Here is a 24,864-nt window from a genome sequence, read left to right as displayed (position 1 = left end):
CTATTATCTGTCTATAAAAATTTGTTGAACAAGCACACATCAACAAAGACAAAATATTATGTCCTAAAAACAACAATAGAACATATCTTTTCATTTATATCCAAAATGGCTGCCAGTTCTGCACTTTCAACATGAAAGGAACCTTCTAAGAAATTAAATATTTTTGTTGTTGATTTCTTGTGCATATATATTTTTTTCAAGCATCAAATATTTAGTGAATAGTTTGAACAATATGTTATTGTAAAATATGAATTTTACAAACAACCTTTCTATGCTGAAACATGTACAGATCATGCTTGATTATGAGATTGTATGAAAAGTATTTCAATTAATTATGAATTAAAATATTATGTTTTCATGAAATTGTGTAGTTAAAGAAGACTTATGTCATATTGTAATATTAAGATTGATTCATGATAATTTGTGTTGTATATATAATATTGTCAGTACTAGCATATATTTTACAAAACGCTCTAGAATAACTATAGAATTCTAAACACTATAAAGGTCTTCCTCTAGTAATGGTTTTAATGTAATGTAGTTGATAATTTTTCAAAAATAAAAATCATTTTGTGAACAAATGACAAAAGAGATAAATGTGTTTGATGTTTTGTAGTAATGTGGTTATTTGTGTGTGTGATTAGTGGCCGTAAGTTGTGGAGATGAATATAGACACTCTGTCACCACTCCCAGGCACATTATGGCGCGAGTGCAAGGATGAGTTTATGTAGGCGCTCACTTTAAAAGAGGGACTTCCCCCTAGGGCAGAACTGGAAACTGGTGATAATGGTGGTGAATGGCTCTGAAATCATTAGTGCAATGTGTTGTAAGTGAATGCATTGTGTACACGGCGAGAGAAGAGTCCGGAGACATAGAATTAGCGCAGAAACACAATTGCAAATACATGAAGCAGCGTGTAATATTCAGTATTTGTCCCATACATCATTTCGGGGTGACATGTCTAATACGGGAGTGTGTTGTCCCTGATTGTGCTGGCGACAGCATAGTGACGGTGGGTCCAGCACAAATCACCCGCCATCTCAGGAGAAGCCTTGGAGAGAGACAGAATCGTAATCTGCTACACAGAGGTGAAATATTTGTAATAACCATTAGCAGTACATAGTAGATGGAGGCTGGGCACACCTTGGGACATGAGCAAGTGATGTTATGATTATTGTAACACGACACTGCTGCGATGTTAATAGGCCTAGCTTGGCTCGAGGAAATCACCCAAGATAGAAAATTACTAGGGCCTGCAGAGAGAGGAGCCTCCCTGTCAGATTTCAATTTGTACTGCTGAACAAAATGATGAAGAGGAAATTGTGCAGGTCTTTTCATTATTGTGATTAGGTACACAGCTTAAGAAAGTCATTGCAGCAAATTGATTCACACTGTCGTGTTTCACTCTGGCCAAACGAACACTGTTGACTCACAACATTTTATATTTTCTTTTGTTAAGAATTGTCTATGTTTCTACAGTGATGTTTCTCTGTCTTAAAAGGGCTTTTAAAACAATGGATTTGGATGAGTCGTTGTAATAGAATTCTGACTGTTTACAGAATAGAAAAGAGCAGTTCTATATAGACATGCTGAAATAGATGTGCAAAAATTGAAATGCTAAGTAAGACCATATAGATCTAGCCGTTGTATTGATATATGAAATGTTTTCCTGTGGGTGGGGTTTTTGGGAAGTCTAGTGGGCATCAAACAACAAGAAGAAAGACAAACATCACATATGTGACAGATGGTCACAATATTATATTTCCTTATTTTACTCAAGTTTTACTTCATTTGATAAAAAATTCAATTGCTGTGCACCATTTACATGAACCCTACTGGCTTTTGAAGCAAACAATGATTTTGATGGTGTTCAGGTGACAATGATTGTAAATATTAAAAAATAATTAACAGTAATTTTTAGTAAAGCATCAATATTCTTATGTAATATTTTCATATTTATCTGAATAATAATCCAATTTTTTCGTGATATATGGAAGTCCCTATTGTCGCACACACTGCTGTTTCAAATCAGGGAACTGTCTGTTACTACCATGTGCAATATGAGGGGTGTTAGATGTCAGGCAGAAGCAGGTCCGTTCAAGGATTACTATGGACAATGACAAGCTGGAAATACATCTGACAGCTGATCGCTTTTGACAAGAGGCTGCCAAATACTATGTACATGAATTATTTAGTTGTCTGGCAAGAAAACCAGGTATATCATACCTGATAAAATGTTGCTTCATTGTTTATTCATGAGGCATTGCTCGAAGAACAAAGGATGTCATTTTAAGAAGCAATAGTAATTGCTTAAATGTTTTCCACCACTTATTATTTCATGAACTATAAATCACAATGTTTTTGACACTTGAGATTTCCATCCTATTAGCTTTTTCATCACAATTATTTTCCCTTACACCTAAGATAAGGATGTAAGGAAGAAAGAGATGCTGTATCAAGAGGTGCAGTTACAGAGGCAAGTGCTGAGATACTAAATAATACTGAAGATAATGAGGTGAATCACTTACACTGGCGGATGACGAGATTGATGAGAACTATAAACTACAGGATTACAGTAAAAAAATGTATAGCGTGGTGTCATCAGTCTCTAAGCAGAGTGCATATAAGCATATTTAAACACTACTTTGTTTCCATAATTAGGTCAGACCAATTTAATTAAATGTTATACATACTATATTTTCAAATAATCTGAAAGTTGAATGGAAAATTTAAGAAATAATTCAAGATAATAATGAATTACATTATTATTGTATTGTACCTATTTCTGTCTTTTGTTGTTGTTTTTTATGTTTTGGATAAAAACTAATTATTTGCTTCCAGTGATTTATTTATTTGAAGGAAAAGGAGTGGATAAATGAATTGTTAGATATATATGATGGTGGACATGATTATCAGAAGATTGTCTTAAGGGTGGATGATGATAGAAGCTTATAGGGGTAGAAAGTGACATGCACACCTGTAAAACAAGTGATTTAATTTCCAAAATGGGAACAGTCCATTTTAGTACAATATTTTGACATATATCTACATTTATACTTCATGTTGCGTAAGAAGGTAAAATACTGGTAACGGTTCATTATGTGGCTATAAAGTAAATATTTTTAACTTATATTCACTCTGAATATTGTGGTTGTGGAATTACTGCTAATAAACTATTATTGAAAATTACAGTTATTATCATGTTTCTTCTGTCAAACATGAAGACAAGCTTGCACTAGAATTGCCTCATTAATGCAGTTATTACCTGAGGATAAGAGCAGAGGCAACACATGTATTTGCTTATAGGTCTTCAACCCATGTTGTCAGTGTTTTGCAATTGGTTTTATAGGCTTTGTACTGTAGGAAAGATCACTTATGGTCATAAAGAGAACAATTATGAACCATAATTTCCTTTTGTCACTTCCACACATTTTATGGGAGAGTTAATTTGAAAACTTAGACTTGTTTTGAGCTATTGGTCAGTGATGAAAGTGATTTCCCGGTCATCTGCAGACTCGTGTAGAAAGTTTTGTTTGTTATGTAGCACCACAATCAGCAATATTGAAGCTACATGATGGCGCTCTGTAAATAATCATCCTTGGACCAAACAATCTGGTGTTTGACAACATAATTACACTTGTTCACCATCCCATCTTTGGTCTTGAGAAATAACACAGATTTCCCCTGCATGCCCATATTTGGTCTTGGATAATAATACTGATTTTAACCTGCCCTTCTTTGGTCTTAGATAATAACATTTATTGACTACCCATATGTGCTTTGGGGTAATAACACATATTTCACCTACCAATCTTTGGTCTGGGATAACAACACTGATTTCACCATCCCATCTATGGACTTTGGTATGATAACACTGATTTCATCTGCGGACCTTTGGTCTGGGTTAATAACACTGATTTCACTTGCCCATCTTTAGCCTCAGCAAAATACATTGATTTCATCTGCCCATCTTTAGTCTGGGTTAATAACACTGATTTCACCTGCCCATCTTTAGCCTCAGCAAATAAGACTGATTTCATCTGCCCATCTAAAATCTCAGCAAATAAGACTGATTTAACCTGCCCATCTTTAGTCTCAGTAAATAACACTGATTTCACCTGCCCGTCTTTAGTCTCAGTAAATAACACTGATTTCACCTGCCCATCTTTAGCCTCAGTAAATAACACTGATTTCACCTGCCCATCTTTAGCCTCAGTAAATAACACTGATTTCACCTGCCCATCTTTAGTCTCAGTAAATAACACTGATTTAACCTGCCCATCTTTATCCTCAGTAAATAACACTGATTTCACCTGCCCATCTTTAGTCTCAGTAAATAACACTGATTTCACCTGCCCATCTTTAGTCTCAGTAAATAACACTGATTGCATCTGCCCGTCTTTGTTGTTGGATAATAACACTGATTTTACAGTACAACCAGAAATTATTGAGAATTTAAGATTGTAATTTAAAAAAAAAAAAATTATTGAGAATTTAAGATTGTAATTTAAAAAAAAAAATTTCACTCATTACTCACATATTAAATGTGAATATTAGCAGAAAATAACTCCAGATTCAAAGACAGGTGAACAGTTAGTATTTTGTCAAGTCACCATGGGCAGCAATGCAGGCTTCAATGCGGTGGGGCATACTACAGATCAAAGAAGTTAGAAAGTCGTGGTCCATGCTGTCCCAATATCAGACCACCTCTTCTTTCATTTCAGCAATATTTGTCAGATTTTTCTTATTGACACTTTCCTTCATATGTCCCCAAACATTTTCCATTGGATTTAGGTCAGGGCTATAGCTTGGCCAATCTAATAATGTCATATTTTGGGTCCGAAACCAGGCCTGTGAATGCTTTGAACGATGTTTTGGGTTGTTGTCCTGCTGGAAAATCCAAAACTTTCCATAAAACACGTGAGCAGATGGAAGTAAATGTCCCTCGAGAATATCTGTGTACCGCTCACTGTTCATATTCCCTTCAAATACACAGAGGGGCGTTGTCCCTAACAGATACACCACCCCACACATTAAATTTTGGACAGTACTTTTGGCGCTGATACAAAGGTTTTTCAGTTTGTTTGGTCCAGAATTTCAGTGTATCAGGAAACAGCCACACAGAACTTTCATCTGAGAAAATCACATTGTCCCAGTTAAAATTTCTATGCTGTAAGCACCAGTTCAACCTTCGCTCCTTTTGTTCAGGTTTCATGATCGGTGATGGAATTCCTCGACTTTTCTGCCAACCCATTGCATGCAGCTCAGTTCTAATTGTCTCCTTACAGACAGCCACAGTTCCTCTATCAATCATATCCAGACTTAAGTTTTCTAAACTCCTTCGTTTGTTTTTAGAAACAAGAATACCAAGCCGCCTCCTGTCACCGACAGTCAATTTTCTGGGCCTACCTGCGCCTCCATGGTGCTCAATGCCATATCCATTTGCAATATTTTTCAAAACACGATAAACAGTGGACCAAGGGATGCCTGTTCTACTTGAAATCACTTGAGCTGATCTGATGTCCTTGTTAAAATACTCTAAAATCAACTTCCTCTTCTCTAAATCATCCATACTGAGGATCACTGAAATTGTCGTCTGCTAGCAAGTAAACAAAGGGGGATAACTCTTCACAAACTAATGAAAAAGGATTAAGGGAGTTGTCTCTCTTGAATGTAACCAGGCACTTGATAGCTGGTCAAGGTTGTTTATACTAGAAATCCAATTAAACATATTCCTAAAATTCTCAATAATTTCTGGTCATACTATATCTGCCCATTTTTAACCTCAGCAAATAACATGATTTCATCTGCCTATCTTCATTGCTGGATAGTAACACAACTGCTGTCATGAGCTCATCTTCAGCAGGTTTTTCCACATCATGAGATTTTTCAGACCAATATTGGTATCCTTCAGGATTATGTGTATCATATAACACATTTTTCTTATTTATACACAGAATAATGTTATGTATTTACAATAAGCAGCCAGACAAATTGTAAAAGCCCGCTGAACTAGACCTCCTCCTTTGTTCCATCAATAACCACTACCACCACTTATTCCACTCTCTTCAGCACACCCAACCTTTCCCCATCACTTACCAAAGTTTTGGAGCCTCACAAAGAACAGGGAAGACAGAGAACAGAGGCAGAATTCAAAGAAATTCTTGATGATGGTGATAAACTCTAACTGACAGTCCAGCGAATGCAGTCTGCTTTCTTCCCTTGTAACGAGTTGTTTTCTTAGCCCCAACCATGATTCCTCCTCCTTATCTGGCATTCTTGTCACTGGTACCACCACACCACCTCGCCTATTACTGAAGCCGTTTTACTTATATCTGTCATTCCGTCTCCACCATATCACAACCTCACCAAATTACTCTTTCAATATTGGCTAGTTATGCCTGCTCAATCCAACTTGAAAGCTAATTTGGCTTGTTTAAGGTAGATTAAAATCTCACATAAAATTTTCCAGTGACTCTCAGCTGTTTTTGTTCCCAGGTTATAGGCGTAAATGTGTTCCCCTACTTTTGTAAGTGACCTCTCAGAGGTCATTGCGTGATAGCTCTTGCCCATTTTTCATCAGTAGAAATAACGCCCAAAAAGCATCTGATTACCATTATATTTCATTTCAGTCTCAATAAATGTCATGTTATTGAAAACTACAATTATGTGAACGAGATCCTTTATTCATAACATGATTTAGTAGAATCATGTGCATATTTTCTTGTGAGATGTACTGGTTGTGTAAAAGATTGCATAATCATAATTATCATAAATTATGTGATTATGTTCTCTATATTTTAACAATTGGAAGATTTTGATTTTCACAATCATCCTAAATGGTATGGAATATTTCCGACATATTGTGTTATACGGTGACCTTATTTTGAAGCCTCATTCTTGGGAAATGGCCTGCAGTATCTCCCCTGCCCCGACAATAGATTGTTATAAAACAGGAGGTGCCTTTCCTTTACACAACTTGTATTACAAAAGCAAATGTGCAACACTCAGAAAAAGCCCTCCAGACAACCAACTCACAACAAAGTGGATTCCAAATAAACGCTTATTCCTCTATTTCACTGAGAAAATAAATGTGCAGCCAATGTTTTATACTTAGAAATATCACCATCTGCTGTCGGGGCCAGAGAGAGACATTGTAACAGGGTTGGAATCAAGTCTATAATATTTAAAACTCACAAAGAATGGAAAACATTCTGAATTAGCATTTTCACTTAGTGTAGAGCTTTTCCTTAGATATTTACTTTCTTATTTCACATCTCTACTTCTATGTGTGCAGTATCAGATCCTGTATATCTCAAACTGTAGTTGAAGATACCCATGTGTGTAGTGAGAAATATTTTTTCTCTGTTTTTGGAGCATATTAATTTTAGAAACTGGAAGGTCAGCATTTTGATATACATGGTTGTGTATATTGGGATAACATAATCTTGATGGAGTCTATGGACATGACAAGTTGGTAAGGGAAACTATATATGGGGGTCACAGCTGAAAATATTCATCCATACCAAACTGAATTTGTGACCAAAACACATGTCCTCCATTTTTGGATGTGTTAGTGAATGTGGTTTTATGTTGTACCAATATCATTGTTCTGGAATATCAGACACATTGTACCCAAGTCGGGACTTGAACATGGGTGAGCAAAAACTTAATCCACTACGCTACCCCAACACCCTTTTGATGAAATACAGAATGGCCATATAAAATATTTCTTAAAGTGAAACAATTATTGCTTATCAAAACTAGTGTCCTTGGTTTTTCTCTTCTGGAATTAGATTGGTTAGTCTGTAATTTTTCATTGGTATAACTCTCATTGAATTCATGGCAATAGATCAGTCAAACGATAATAGATTCTTGTGCAGATGGACCAGGAATTTGAAGTACATTCCAGACATCACCCATACAGATATATTTATCCACTATCAACAATTTGACCTACCTTTAGGACAAGGTTAGTACGCTGGGAACTATATATTACTAGGAATCCCCATGAAATCTACCAGCTATTCACCATGCTTCTGTCATGACTGTCCATGTTAAGATGGTCACAGTTAGCTATATATCCAATGAGAGTGGCTTTGCCTTAGACTTTTCATGATGTTGTTCTACTTCAGGGGAAGGTCGAGGCAGAGCTGCATCTGCTGTCTGTAGAGGAGGCCGAGAAACACCCTGCAGGACTGGGGCGGAATGAGCCAGACCCACTGGAAAAACCGAAGTAAGATTAACTGATATCAAACAACTGTTATTTCATCTGATGATATAGATTCTAAAATTACACTTCTTTTGACGATTTCGGGATACTTGACACCCGACCCTACCCTTTCTCTTAACAACACGACACCCTCTCCCTATATCCTCCTCCTCTGTAGAAATGATGCTCTGCCCTACTCTTCATCTTGACAACACGACACCCTCTACCTATATTCTCCTCCCTGGCATCCCCATGATGACCAGATACATTGCCCTAGCTGACTTCTTGAAGACCTGGCACCATGCCCTGTCATCCCCATGATGACCAGATACATTGCCCTAGCTGACTTCTTGAAGACCTGGCACCATGCCCTGGCATCCCCATGATGACCAGATACATTGCCCTAGCTGACTTCTTGAAAACCTGGCACCCTGCCCTAGCCTAAGACTTGATACTCTTCTATGACCTTCACAAAGCCCTTACAGCCTGTCTCGGCCCTCTGAAGACCAGACACCCTGCCCTACTCTTCAAGAAAATGTCTCATCATGCCCTAGACTTCTTTAAGATCTAAAATCCAATCCTCATCTTGAAGACCCCTGCCCTCCTTTTATTTCTTAACGAAGACACCCCACCCTACTTTCTTTCTTCATGAACACACCCTGCCTCTTTTTATTTCTTCATGAAGACACCCTGCCATACTTTTCTTTCTTCATGAAGACACCCTTTTTTTTCTTTTTACTGAAAATTTAAACAATTTATTACGATCTGTTGCTTATTCCTTTAATACATAAAGCATACATCTGAAAACCACTTTTGAGTTTTGTATGTCCATATCAGAGAAACATTCAAACTCTAGCCATCTGAAAGTATATCATACCAATTAAATACTAGACATCTCAAATTCCACCTTACCTGTCAAACACTAGCAATCTGAAATCATTTTTATCATTCAACAATTAGCCATCAGAATATTGGTTTTACCATTCAACCACTAGCCATCTCAAAATTATCATAAAGTCAAATACTTAACATCAGGAAATTCAACGTACCATTCAACCACAAGTCATTTGAAAATCAGTTATACCATTCAAATATCTTCTAGCCAGCTGTAAATAAGTTATGCCATATAGATACCTACTAGCCATATGAAAATCAGTTGTGTCTATATAATACCTACTATTCATCTGAAAATCAGTATACTAGCCAAACACAAGCATCTAAAATCAAATCATACACAGCCTTCAGAACATCCATCATGCCATTCAAACTCTGAAAACCTGTCCACTAAATGAACACTGAACCATGTGAAAATCTGTCATCCTTTCGCTGATGGTCCGCTGATTATTGCATTGATTCTCATACTTGTTGAAGCTGAAATAAATCAAGTACTTTGAAAGATAAAAATGTACCAGGTACTAGTTTGAACCATGTTTATTACAATATTTCCAATATTTAGAATGTATAGGTATCAGTTACTTACCTCAAGTTTCAAGCCGTGTGACCTTCCAATGTAAAGATTATAGGATGATCCAGTAACTTCAACATATTAAACTGGGTAGGTAGTATGTACTCAGCAACATGACTAAGATAAACTAATGAAAAACACTCATATTCACAGAAATATATCTGGTTAAGTTCAAATCTCAGTGCAGAAAATGTTGAAATAGTAAGTTTACCACTGCTGTGAATGTTATATAGGTTATATTGTGTCTGAACACTACAAGTGTTTGTAATCAATGGATCCTTAACAAAATCTACATGCTAACAATTATTTACAGCTTCAAGTTGTTTAAGAACGACACTATAAGCAGAAACTCAAGTGCCCCAAACATCGTCCTTCTTGCTTCATTTCTTCCACTACACAACACATCATTATGTAATTCCTTAATTTAGAAGAAATAATTAATTTTATAAAATAACCTGAAATTAAATATCCAAAATCTCCATATTTGTAATATTCGCAAAAAGAGTCATGAAACACCAGGTCAGTACTAATATTCAGCAGGTTTATGCTGTGACCAAATTAGTTTGTATTTTACACTGGATTGTCCTGTTTTGTTTTTCACTTTAAGAAAGCTAGTGCAGTGAAATGTGAGAATGTGTAAACTGCTATAAAGTAATTTGACTAACAGTTTGTTTGACATATCGTTGACAGCATTCTGTTGAGACAGATATGAACACAATCAATCACTTAACCTGTATCCTGAATCTCAGGTGTAACAAATGAGGGAACAGTTTGTTTTAAACCTTTTCTTCATTTATTTTTGCCAAGCTAGTATGTAATGTGGACAGATGTGGTCTCGCTTGTCGGAGAGTTGAAGTGTATCTGTCCTGTACCTAGTTCACTTATGTTACCTTGCATAACCATCCACAGAAGTTGTTTTCATTAAGGAAACGGGGAACCGTCTTGTGACAAGATTTGACAAATCATTTTCAGTTGAATGGGTGGGACAGACTTCATAATAGGGCTAAAAACACAGATTTTACAGGAAATTGCAATCTTGATTAATGAGGCAAAGGTGAAAGGTCAGGGTTGGAGGAAATCCCAAGATCACAATCATCGCAGCATTTCTATTATTCCCCATTGGCTGGATTAGCGTCAGGGAGAGAGGAAAGGAGGCTGCATTATGGGATCAACTAATCCAGCGTATCCATCAATGGTCACGATAAACACAATTGTTTTATTTCGTTTTATTTGTTTACAATGGAAACCATGGTAACTTTAATGAGGGTGGATTTGATAATGGTGAGATTGTGATTTCATTGTGAGTAGGAGGAGTTCAGAGAGATATACTATATGGCATGTAGGTCTGGAAACAAGGTCGCTTTTATCTTATCTTACGTCTCCTTCATCATTGCCTTTAACTTCACAACAAGAACCAAAACCTCTCCCTTGTCAGTTCTCTCACACTAGTCTTTTCACAATTTGGGCAAATAATGCTTGTTTTTGGTGGGGACATAGGGAGGATTATTTAGATGAGTGATGGGTTTTTTCATGAATTGGTAGGATTAGCTGAACAGTGCAGTCTGTACCTGATCTGTGACTTGCTGGGACATACTGAGCAGGAATAGGGAGTTGGAGGGTTGAACCAACTTAGTCCACACCAACATACCAGTCATAGGCTAGCTGGAGTTTGATTGTCGAGTCCATAAATATATATATATATGAATGTATCATTTGCATGTTAAGACCCACTGAAATAATTGTTTATGAATCATTGCTTACTTCAACTCTCGCATTTAGAGTGGGATGCTCAGTCATAATTTTTTTTAGAAAGGTGTCTAGACAATTATGATATGATTATAACAATTTCAGTTAAAATTGGTTTTGCTTATTTTCCTAGTTTTCCAAAAGAGAAAACATTGATCTAAACATGCATCTTGCTTAACATACAAGATGTGCTTCATTAGATTCAGTACAGGATAGTTAAGTACCAGAAATAAATTGGGTACCCAAATATGCAGTAAAATTTTATTAGTACTGCATCTCCTAAGCTGTTTGTTTTACTTAGTGATTTACTAAGCATAATTTTGTTCCTTTTCTGCGGGTCAATTGAGACAATTCAAGTTTTTAAAGAGTGAAAAAACACTTAAAGCCACATAATGACGAGAGGAATGATGGAACGGCCATGGTTTAGGAGGCCTGAGGGTAATGAAATGCATGTCACAAGCCAAAACACATGTTGAAAACATTCCCCTCACCTGTGTAAACATTTTCTGTTGGAAGATAGAACTCCCAGAGGATAATGCTCCAATCATATTTCAATATCACTGGTAGATAGAGATTTGGAGCCAACTAATATTGCCATATTATACATGAGAACCTTTTAACTATGGCATCTTTATTAATGCTTTGTTGCTGTAGCCAATTATTTTATTTTCATTGCAGTGTATTTGATATTTAAAAAAAGATCACTTCCACAGTTCTTTCAAAACATTTTTATTTATGCTTTTGGTTCACACTGTTTCGAAAATATAATTTGTATGTACGAACATGGTTTGTATTTCTTGACACGCTTGAGTCATATTTTTGATGTTTCAAATGTGAATGGCATATCTGGCATAATAGCCTAAACATCCCCTGCTCTGGCAATATCAGTGATATCATATGTTAGACAGGAATGACCAGAGTGATCAAATATTAGTTTGCCAAAATGTTTTAATGGTAAGTTTCAATATTACTGATACCATTATAAACCATTACCAGCCATTGCTGCTGCACCAAGCATGTACACTGTGTGCTAGTACTGTGCAGTGGGGTGTGGCATGCATCATACAGATTGGTTTCATATTGTAATCAGACTGTTTAACGATAAGACTCTGACCCTGAGGTGACCCTCCAAACTGTAGATGTCACTTGTCCTCTCTGAAAACCAAATCCTATGTAGAGAATACCAGGAATTACTGTGCTTACTGTGCTCATCAGCACAAAGTTTTTAAATGTTTCTAAATGCAAACTTATATTAAAGTAAATTCTAATAGATAAGTACATCAGTTACAACTTCACAAACTGGTTATTCATTCATTAACCAAAGTTTTTTATTGACAACAATACCTAAAAAAGTTGAGCATAATAATGCAATACCAGCCCCACCCATTGTCCTCTGGTCATGAATCCTTAATCTATAAATGGGCATGGCCAAATATTTTTTTTGGTTTTTAGAAACATATATGGTAAAAAATTTGCCTAGTTAACCAATTAAATGCTGAGAATCAATGGCAGTTACATGGATATGGAGATGATGAAAGTCACCTTTGATGGATTCAAATTTTGGCAGTTCACTTCAACTTCTTCCAACATAAGTTGACAGCATGAATATTTCTTCATTTGATTCTTAATTATGTACTGATAAACTGCCTAAGGTTAATTCTAAACAAAGTCTACATATATTTGAATGAAAACAGGTTTTTCAATTGTTGACCTCAATTGACTGTTTCTTCTTCCAGCCGGCCTGACTCCTCGTTCATTTGGTTCCTCAATCCGCTCAAGTCCATCCGTTACATTTTGTGGCACAACTACAAGTGGGTGATCTTGAAGGTGTTCATCGTTCTCCTTCTGTCAGCCATACTGGTCCTCTTCTTCTACTCCATGCCTGGTTACACAGTGAAGAAGATGTTTGGAGCTTGATGGCTGGTCACTGGGCAACGATCGGTGTGATTGACTGAATGCTACTGGAGTCCAGGAGGTTTGAGGTAGCCTTCAGTCAATCAATACTGGATTGTGACTGGAAGACTGGTGCCAGTGACCTTTCATTGGATGGATCTCAGGCTTTTGAATTTAATCTGGATCAATTAAATCAGTGAGCAATGTATGAGACTGGTTGATTTGAAGAGAAAGCTGTCTGTGATTGGTTTAATACGACTGTGATTGTAAGCATTTTCAACCACTGCATCTGTTTATGCTTTGGCAATTTTACCACAATCAGTATGGTATTGACAGATGCATTGGAACTGTGACTGGTTGAAATAATGAAAACTGGTATCTGATTGGCTGCATTGGTGCATAAAGTGTTGTCATGACAATAAGAATGATGTTCCTGAATAGGTGGAACTGTTTAAATGTAGTAGTTGTGAGCTTGGTTCACATCACATTATCTACACAATTTTATTCTGTTTCAACGAGGCAACGACTCACAAGTAGTCTGTAGGTACTTTCAAACCAGTAGTCATGTTCAAGCCAACATCAGAAATGTCACAGCAGTAGGACATAGAATTTTCACTTTCATTTTTGTCAGTTAATTGATGAAATGTACTTAAACAAGGAAGGAGTTTTTAAATATAATAGTAGATAGGCTGTTATGAAGTAATATTCTGAGATGTGAACTAACCTTGTGACCTAGCTCCTTGTCTACAGCAGCATGACTGGCCACCTCCATTAACTATACAATGTTGGGAACACCACCCAAGTCTGTGCAATAACATCTTGATATTGTTGTATGTCTCCTTGCCACCTGTATCTTCTGTGCATGACAAAATGTCATATCATGTAGAAAGATTAGCACTGTGTACGGTTTGCAGGAGTTGAGATAGTTGTCACACTCAATCAAGGATTAGACAATGTTTATTGACAATTTGTGCCAAATGTGTTCCTCTGTATGCCTTGTACATGAATGTATCAGTACTCAAGCAAGACAGTTCCATTATTACACTAATTGGTAAGTTAATTTATTCATTTAATTTTATTCATGATTTATTGTGCGATATATTCACATCAAGTTGTTTCAATCAAACTGTCCCATGTTACTTGAAAAAGTAAATTGGAATTTATTGATTATTCAAAAAGTGATTATCATCCCAATAATGCATCATGTCGCCATCTATTTAAGGCATTGTTGAGAAATGTTTTTCTTTCAAATCATTTTACCCTTGATTGAGTGTGCACAGATACAAAACTTGTTCACAGAGGATACAGATTGTTGTTTTACTTATATAGATCCACGTGATTTAGACATTGCACAGGAGAACTTGTCCAAGCATTCCCACTCTATATTGTATAAATGTACAAAGCATGTAGTCAGGTAGTTGTTTTGTCCCCATTCTCAATGTCTGCATCAGGGCACAAATACTTAGTATCTACATCCCCGTACAGTGTTCATACTGATGACAAGTACTGTCCCCAGAACCTGTTGATCGGAGTGCTCCAGGCTTGGTACTTTGTTAATGTTATACTCTTACTGTAAAAATATATTTCCATGACAACCTGTTTATTCAATGTTGCTGTACATTCAGTCTGTAATATTTCTAAGGCCACAATGTTTTGCCAAAGATCTTTGTACAGGATGAAGCAATGCGTACAGTCTGTACTCGTTAAGTAGGTTCAGCGTCATTAAAACACCTGGACTACTGAATACTTGGGTCCAGGTCAAGTCCCCTTTCATTTATCAGGTGTCCCAGCTGAACAAGACAAGGCAGGCAGGTAGGTAGGTAAGGTTTTAGGGCGACCTTGGGCCTCAAAAGGCCTATATGTGCCCAATCAAGACAAGGCAGTTTGCTTTGCAGAGTTACATCCCTTTGTTGTATCAGAATACTGTGGTCATTAAGAATCCTAGATTTGTCCCTGTTATGAATCTTGGTTTGTAACCACCCATGTGGGATTCACCAGTGTGGTAAATGTCTAGACCTCCATCATGTTTGATTCAGCAGACATGCAATAATATAACTATGGTACTGTTCAAAGCTGTGTTAAGCCCAGCCCACTCACCCACTTAAACTTTATTTATTTATTCTTTATCTTCCAATAGATAGATGTTTTGGGTCACCTGAACATAGAGAATTTGTTCATTTAACAAACCTGGAAAATATTTAATCTGCTGACTGCAAGTTCATGTTGAGCATGTTCATCAGAATGTTCTGTTATCAAGCAGGATATTTCTCTGTTCCTTAACTCAACAGGTCTGTGCATCAATAATATGACAATCTGTTGTGGATAGACTGTTGGAATCAATGAAACAGTAGCCCATGTAAGTACATAGTTAGGCTCAGGCCAACTTAAAGAGAATCGACTGTACATGTGAATGTAATGCTTCATCTTGCCCCAAATTTGACACGAAGACCTAAGTCGTTTCTCAGTAATATCCCAAAACTACAAGTCCCATAAAGATGTTTAGTTACACTTTCAGATGTCAGTTATTGGCCATACATTCAAGTACCACTTCAGTGTGGCTGATTGTACTTAGGGGAGGCAAACTGCAGTGCATGATGACTGACAGCTGCTTAATTCACAACATCCAACCCAAGCCGCTACAAATGAATTAGTTCTTGTATATTAGTTACAACACATCATGATGCTGGAATCATCACTGTAGTGAGATGACATATATCTTACAATGTATCAGGTAAGACCTCTTACAAACAGCATCAATCTTTAAAGCTATGAAACTTCTTGTCATTTGTAATAGAAAATACTTTGACATTTCCAGAAAGACATATTATTTGTGTAAATCCAAGCATGTATGAGCATCTTGAAGCCATCTTGGATTCATATGTGACCTGTTCCATTTTAGGGTGAACACATTAGAGGAAACGTTTCCAGAGAGCATGATCAGTTTAATTACCACTGCTATATGTAACTGTTTGGTAATTTGTGTCATGTTTCCTTGTCAACAAGTCAACACCATTCCTTGGACCAAACACTGAAGATGTCCAACTAGAACTACAAGTAACTACAACCAGAAATTAAAACATGCAATTATTTTTAGATATTATGCTGGAAAATGTTTTGCTCCAAGAACTAAAATTACTTCATTTGGACTCAGTTCTTCAGTTGCTGTAATACAGTTCTCCACAGTGTGTGTGTTTTTCTGTCACCTTATGTACAGTATGTCTATGGTTCATGTGAATATGTATACAAAGTGTACTGGCCTAATTGTACCAGTATGGTTGGTGTGTCTGTGTTTGGCTCACAGAATGCTTGCATGGTTCCATATGTTGACAGCTTGAACCTACACATACAGGACGACACCAGAGCTTCAGTGCCTATATTAACTCTTTTCAATGTGTAATGCATCTCAAAGGTCGTTCTAAGGTGTTATGGATTTGAGATAAATTACTACATAATTTTACGTTTTTTCAAATAGTTATCATCAAACCCTGTCTGTATAAAATTACCAGTCAATACTGACACCAAACAAAGGCCAATGCCAGTTTCATTTACTGGTCATTGCACAAAATCCCTGTCACACACATTTAAAACATTTTTTGGTTTGTCCAACTTGTGAAACAATATTTTGTTGTTGACAAGAAGTAATCCCATTTCTTGGATCAGGTCACATAAGGAATGCATGTAGTGAGAACCATTACCTAGTCCATCACATGCTTTACTGTCATGCTTTTGTAAGATGCCTTCACCACTTGTAGACAAGCTGCCTTCACGTAAGGATGTTTATATACATACTCTCTGTAGATATGTAGAAATGATGTGATTGGTAGATTATTCACACCACATTGTTACATGACCTGTTGAGTTTGAATCCTGTTACTTGTTAACAGTTTTATCATTTGAGTTTCCTAATGAGCATATTCAGTCTAGAAACATCAACTATCCTTCTGGTTGACATGGATTATATTACAAATGTTAATTACCAACGTATCAATGAATTCTCTGTGTGGAAGCATAGTGGAATGGTCACATTGCAAAATACCTTCTACACCTGTTTTCATTGGATACTAACTACCATTCTTGATATTCATCCAAAGTGGTATTTACTCATCCAAATAAAATGTCTGCATTAGGCCATGTTTATTGTTTCAAATGAATTATGTTTTACATTTATCTGCATCAGGGACATTTAAGGACGTAAAATTCTATGGGTTTTGCTGTAGCTGCTTTTGAGGTTGTAAAATGTGTTGAACCAGATTCTGCACAGTGAGAATGCAGTAAAATCAATTTAATACAGTTCAGAAGGACATATAGGTGATCTCATTTCAGGTCACAGGATCCTGCTCCACCTTTAGTTTCTAGTAAGAGAAAACAGAAGTCTTCTAGACTGAATGTGGAATTTTCATGCTGTTTTAAATATGTATTTTAAGGTTACAGTTTAAATGAGACGTTTAAATGATTGTTGTTTTCCTTGCTTTCCAAAGCATGTTATACAGACAATATCTCCAGGTTTGTGTGTACATTTCTCTGCTATAGATTAGTAGAGGATGTCAATCAAACTGGAGATATGTTTCAGCTGCAGACCACTGGTAGACATAAGGGTGGACATGAGAGTCTATCAGTTTGACACAGTGCTTCATGGGTATACATGGATGGGAGTCATGCCACTCATATACAGGGAGTGCACAGTAAATGTAGGGCATTTAGCAGACCATTCGTTTGGGGGGAAAATCTACAGCTTTCTGAAAGATGGGCAGAGACAGATGTTGTCTCAATATTTACAGAAAGGCATTATCATTAATTGCAAAGTGTGTGTAAGGTGTGAATCCTGAACACAGACTGTAGAGCGTCCATTGTAAGGCAACCACACAAACAATAAGGCATCAACACTGACTGCAAGGCATTAATAATTGTTGTAAGGCTTCTCAAATAACTTTAATTGATGAATATTGATTGTTGGAAATCAACAATGATTGTAAGGCTTCAACTCTGTAAGGCATGAATATATACTGCAAAGCTTCAACAAAAATTGTAAGGCATGAACATTGACTGCAAAGCTTCAACGCAAACTGTAAGGCATATTCGTTGACTGCAAAATTAAATGCAAACTGTAAGACATGAACACTGACTGCAAATTTTCAACAGAAAATGTAAGGCATCATTGAACATTGAATGCAAAGCTTCAATGCAAACTGTAAGGCATGTACATTGACTGCAAAGCTTCAATGCAAACTGTAAGACATGTACATTGACTGCAAAGCTTCAACGCAAACTGTAAGGCATGTTCATTGACTGCAAAGCTTCAATGCAAACTGTAAGGCATGTACATTGACTGCAAAGCTTCAATGCAAACTGTAAGGCATGTACATTGACTGCAAAGCTTCAACGCCAACTGTAAGGCATGTACATTGACTGCAAAGCTTCAACGCCAACTGTAAGGCATGAACATTGACTGCAAAGCTTCAACGCAAACTGTAAGGCATCAGTACAAACTGAGGCATGAACATTGACTGTAAGGCATCAACTAGACTATAGACTCTGAATATATATACATGTAATTGTGATAGTAACAAATAATCCCATTTAGATTGAAAAGGGGCCCGAGTGAGATGGGACACTCAGAGCCCGAGGAAATCTAGTCTTGCTTCATTTAGTGCTTTAGCATTGCAGGTAAGGCAAGGCAGTAAGGAAAATAATGAGGTTCAGGGACTGTGAAACAGATTATGCATCAACACAAACTATGAGAAATCAGCCGTGACTATATGTCCAGGGATGAAATAGTGGCATGAATTCCATCCATATGTCCCCATGTAGTTCATTCCTTCATGATATGCTGACTCTTGTTTCTCTTTTACTTACAAATCCTTTATCTTGTTATGCTGTTGTTGTGTAGGAATTGCAATCTTTGTTATTCTGTTAAGCATTACACTTACTGGCTGTTCTTACCATTCAGTTTGATCAATATTTGTCAAATAAAAAAACATTGATTGTGCTCTGTTTCATATTTTTCTCATTTTACTAACACAATATTATATAGCATGTTCCTTTTAAATTATTTACTACCCAGTAACATAGATTAAGGATATTAGAAGATGTGGTCATAATTTGAGAAACACAAAGTGTGTTTGAAAATGATGACAAAAGCCATTATGTTTATTGCATAAATGATATTACAATGTAAGGTTTGCTTAAAACTATCAAAGATGTCACTAGAAAAAGAACTCCCTTGGTATTTTTTTTTTCTACAGTTTGTCTGTAGCTGCTGTTTTAATGATATAGTACAGCTGGTAGAACAGTTCTCAATGTGAAAGTTTCCCCTGATAATATCTGAACTCCGCCTTAGTTTGTATTTATTTTAACCGGCTGGCCACAATAACAAGCTTATCATGTGCTCATCTGGGCTGGTGGGGGCCAAATGGGAGGAGGCACGGCAGGGAGGGGAGATTTGGGCGGTAGAGGGGAAAAAACATCCGACACAAGATCAGTCTGAATGGCATGCACAAACAAAACAATTTTTTTAATCATGCCATTTATATTTTTACCATTTAAATGTACTCACATATAGATGAAATTGTTTTTATGGCACTTGGCATCCTGGGGTGTATTAAATTATGACATGGTGTCAGCTGACATTTCTGTAGTGTTTCGTTGCAAGATTATATCCTCACACTCCCAGTTGTAGTGTGTTGTCCACCCTCTGTCCATCTGCCCGCTAACTTGCAGTTCTCTACCAACTAGGCTGAATCTGAAATGGAAACTCCTGAACACTGCTTAGATTTGTTGTTGGTATTATGTAGTGTGTTGTTTGTCTGTTATTTTATGCCACACTCAGCAATATCACAGCAATATGGCAGCATTCTGTACACAATCAAGTATGGACCAATCATTCCAGTTCCCAACATCATAGTGTAGTAAGTTGGGGGGGGTTTAAATGAAGAACAAATAAAATTCAGAAAGATTCTTCAGAATCTTATATGAAAGCAACAACAGATCTAAAATGTTGTTTCGGAATTGTTTATGCCATGAACTTTTCAGCAGCAACAAGGCTCAGTAGCTGACCTAATTTTTCTGTAATACTAGCAACACTTGACTTTGAAGATAGTAAAAAGAAATGTGTAAATGAGTATGATTTTATTCCAGTAATGTAGGGAACAATGTAGGGAACTAAAATGGGCTCCACCAGGAATGAGATAGCAAGTGTTTGCAAAAAGGTATACATATCCACCAGTAGTGCACAAGACACATGCAGGGGCGTGTAAATTGCTCACCAAAAACATGAGAAGGTATACTACAAGTAAAAGTAGGGAATTTATCACACATTGTTTAGGTCACCAATGTATAAACTTTGGAAGTGTCCACTATGACTTCATTAAAACTTTATTAAAACAATAAGGCCTTGAAAGCTGTAACCCTGGTCACACAACTTTACAGGAAGAGTTGTATAAAGTCCTTGACATTTTCAGAACCACCATAACATACAATGATTTGGAATTAACATACAAATAACAAGCTTTATAAATGAAAGGTTGTTTTGAATACTGAATATCTAGTACTTATTAGATTTAATAAAGATGCTTTATAAAAAGAGTGTGATTTTATAGACCGAAATTGCACTGGAACATTTTATAGACACCTTTTCTGGAATGGTGAACACAAAATATCTGCTTTTTAGACCTTCTATTTTCATAAATGAGAATATGTATTAGTGTAGACATTGCACAGTAGTTAGCAAACCTGAATCTGAATATTTATGATACTGTTAAAATTTAGACATATTTAGATATTAGATATATTTCTTAGAAACTAAATGTCAAAGAGGGATGAACTTAAAAGCTTTTTTCATTTAAAAGAAAATGATTTTTTGTCTGAAGATAACCGTGATTGAGCTGAAGCATTGTGTAAATGATAATCATTGTTTAGATCTCAGACACCGCTATTCTTAGGAACTTAGAAATACTTAGGAACATTTTTAACATATTAAAAATTAAATTAAAAATAATAGTTTGAGATCATCATGTCATGTTAAACAGACCACATTCCAGAGACAGTTCAAACAAAGTAGATCTTTCTTTGCAGGTTGATGTTGTAGTGTTTATCCAAAACAGTAACTGGAAGTGGAGGCTACCTCTGTAGTTCAGATCCTGTAAGAACTGTGGAGCTTCCCAGAATATACTTCTTACTAAGATGTATGGTTGTCCTGGAGGAGCAACAATGCCTCTGTAAAGTATGAATGCATCTCATATAACTGTAATATATGTATCCTATACTTGTGTCAGCTCTGATTTAGTTGGATGTCCGAGAAACCCAAAGTATGATAACAACTGACAGCAAGTGTTCTGTGTAAGTTGTCTTCATCTGCTGAAGATGGTGAATGAAAATATAAATCATCCTTGGCATTGGGATACCGAACGAAGGATCTACCTTTCTAGGGGGCAGTATATATGTTAAATTCAGTCCCAACGGAATACGTTCTTCTAGGCAGATCCCATTTATTTTTCAGGCTCTGAAGAATGCTTCTAGACTCAAACACGAAGAGAGATAGTTGAAGACTGGAACTTCGGATTCATATCCTGGCTAACTGAATGTACAACTGAATCCAGTTTGTTGTTGAAATTCTCTTTGGAAGCACTTGGTTCCCTTAACATCTAATTAAAACAATGCCAAGCACAAAATGTCTCAAAAGACCCAGAAAGGTTCATCTTGCGACTATGGATGAAGCCAGGGTTCACTACTTCACCTGAGCCCAAACAGTGGAATCATCTGACATGGCCACCACTGAGGAAGGCAAGGATTGTTCCATCAGCTGGAAAGGGCCTTCCATGTTCTTGGATGCCAAGGGTCCCATCTATGTCTTCCAACAGGTCTGACAATAAACATAACATTCAATTCTGAACCTTTGCAAATATGGGATTGAATTAACACTAAGAGACTTGGGAAACTGAGAAAAGGTGGGCTCTTCTATAGGTAAACTAATCTACAATTGCTGTGACTACAATCCATGCGAGACATTGAACTCCCTTCAGCACTTCATTCTCCTGTTTGGGTTCCTTCAAACTTCTGTGTTCCCAAATATGGAGAAAGCATGAACCCATTTCCACTTAGATGATGACATGGAGAGCCTTATGGACAGCTTACCAGGAACAAACAACCTGTCATAGTTAGCAAATGTGTATCAATTAGACATGGGATTAAGTTAGGTAAAAAATAGTTTATATAAATGCCTTTCAGTCAAGTCTTTCTTAAATGAGACTTCGAGGTTATCAATCATCCCTCGTTGACGGTGAAATCTTCAGCCATGAAATAAGGAAAGTGTAGGTGTGGTGTGTGGTCTGGGGGAGAATATCTGGGTAGCCATGCTGTCACCTGCACTCACTGTTGATGGTGGGTTTGCAATAATTTGAATGTCTTTCATTTTAATAAATGTATTGAGAATAAACAATTGTTACTATGTTACAGTTGATATTTCAGTAGAGAATATATTCTATCATAACTTCATGATATCTGCACTCAAGTGAAGTGCTACATGCATTATGACTCACTTACAAAAATTTGGTTTCTAAAGAGCATATGATTTATCATTTTTCACATTGGAAGAATATTTTTCCAAATGATCAAAACTCACTGAACTTGTCAATTCTAATTTCACCTCTCTTGGTCATTGTTGATAAAAAAATAAGTATTTTATAAATTGAACTGATATAAGTCTGAATTATACTATGCAGCTGTCAGATGATTATTAAATATTTGTTCACAATATGAGGAAACATCAGTTAAATTGTTCATGTTCAAAGCTATGAACATGTATTTGATGGATCATGAGATGAGACATGCTCCTAAAGTGTCATGCTTGGCTGAAGTAAAGGGATGGACAAAGCATCTAGCAATAAACCACATAAACCATTAGGCTCTGTTGTTGTTCAAGTAATGCTGGCTAAAATGAAAACAATTATTATTGCAAAGTTCAGCAGTTTAGTAATGCATGGATGTTGGAAGGGTTTGAAGTGGGTTAGATATTAAAAAGCTGCTTTGTGTTTTGTTTGGTGTGTGAGGACAGGTATTATAGCTGCTTGATGGTAACATACATATCAACTATAGCTGCTTGATGGTAACATACATAGCAACCATAGCTGCTTGATGGTAACATACATAGCAACCATAGCTGCTTGATGGTAACATACATAGCAACCATAGCTGCTTGATGGTAACATACATACATATCAACTATAGCTGCTAACATGGTAACATACATAGCTATGGTAACATATAGCTGCTTGATGGTAACATACATAGCAACCATAGCTGCTTGATGGTAACATACATAGCAACCTGCTTGATGGTAACATACATAGCAACCATAGCTGCTTGATGGTAACATACATAGCAACCATAGCTGCTTGATGGTAACATACATATCAACCATAGCTGCTTGATGGTAACATACATATCAACTATAGCTGCTTGATGGTAACATACATATCAACTATAGCTGCTTGATGGTAACATACATATCAACTATAGCTGCTTGATGGTAACATACATATCAACTATAGCTGCTTGATGGTAACATAGCAACCATATAGCTTGCTTGATTGATGGTAACATACATATCAAACTACATAGCTGCTTGATGGTAACATACATAGCAACCATATAGCTGCTTGATGGTAACATACATAGCAACCATAGCTGCTTGATGGTAACATACATAAACATACTGCATACATAGCCAGCTTGATGGTAACATAGCTGCTTGATAGCTGCTTTGATGGTAACATACATATGGTAACTATAGCTGCTTGATGGTAACATACATAGCAACCATAGCTGCTTGATGGTAACATACATATCAACTATAGCTGCTTGATGGTAACATACATATCAACTATAGCTGCTTGATGGTAACATACATAGCAACCATAGCTGCTTGATGGTAACATACATAGCAACCATAGCTGCTTGATGGTAACATACTAGCAACCATAGCTGCTTGATGGTAAACATAGCAAACCATAGCTGCTTGATGGTAACATACATAGCAAGCAACCATAGCTGCTTGATGGTAACATACATAGCAACCATAGCTGCTTGATGGTAACATACATATCAACTATAGCTGCTTGATGGTAACATACATAGCAACCATAGCTGCTTGATGGTAACATACATATCAACTATAGCTGCTTGATGGTAACATACATATCAACCATAGCTGCTTGATGGTAACATACATAGCAACCATAGCTGCTTGATGGTAACATACATAGCAACCATAGCTGCTTGATGGTAACATACATAGCAACCATAGCTGCTTGATGGTAACATACATATCAACTATAGCTGCTTGATGGTAACATACATATCAACTATAGCTGCTTGATGGTAACATACATATCAACCATAGCTGCTTGATGGTAACATACATATCAACTATAGCTGCTTGATGGTAACATACATATAGCAACCATAGCTGCTTGATGGTAACATACATATCAACCATAGCTGCTTGATGGTAACATACATATCAACCATAGCTGCTTGATGGTAACATACATAT

General features: G+C 36.6%; 1 protein-coding gene across 13 annotated transcripts in view; it reads left to right on the top strand.

Moving 5' to 3' along the window:
- LOC124292543 (otoferlin-like) overlaps window positions 1–17,457 on the top strand; it is a 201,247-nt gene extending 183,790 nt beyond the window's left edge. For all 13 annotated transcript variants that reach the window (XM_046729677.1, XM_046729672.1, XM_046729671.1 and 10 more), the window contains 2 exons: window positions 8,136–8,236; window positions 13,160–17,457. In XM_046729677.1, coding sequence (XP_046585633.1) covers window positions 8,136–8,236; window positions 13,160–13,340 — 282 coding nt within the window. In that variant the 3' untranslated portion in view covers window positions 13,341–17,457. The remainder of the gene's footprint in view (window positions 1–8,135; window positions 8,237–13,159) is intronic.
- The last annotated feature ends 7,407 nt before the right edge of the window (window positions 17,458–24,864 follow it).

Source organism: Haliotis rubra, unplaced genomic scaffold, assembly GCF_003918875.1.
Source record: "Haliotis rubra isolate DU_JTF1 unplaced genomic scaffold, ASM391887v1 Scf52, whole genome shotgun sequence".
NCBI classification, from domain to species: domain Eukaryota; kingdom Metazoa; phylum Mollusca; class Gastropoda; order Lepetellida; family Haliotidae; genus Haliotis; species Haliotis rubra.
The sequence above is the reverse complement of the archived record's forward strand: the minus strand, read 5'-3'. Positions and strand labels throughout refer to the sequence as shown.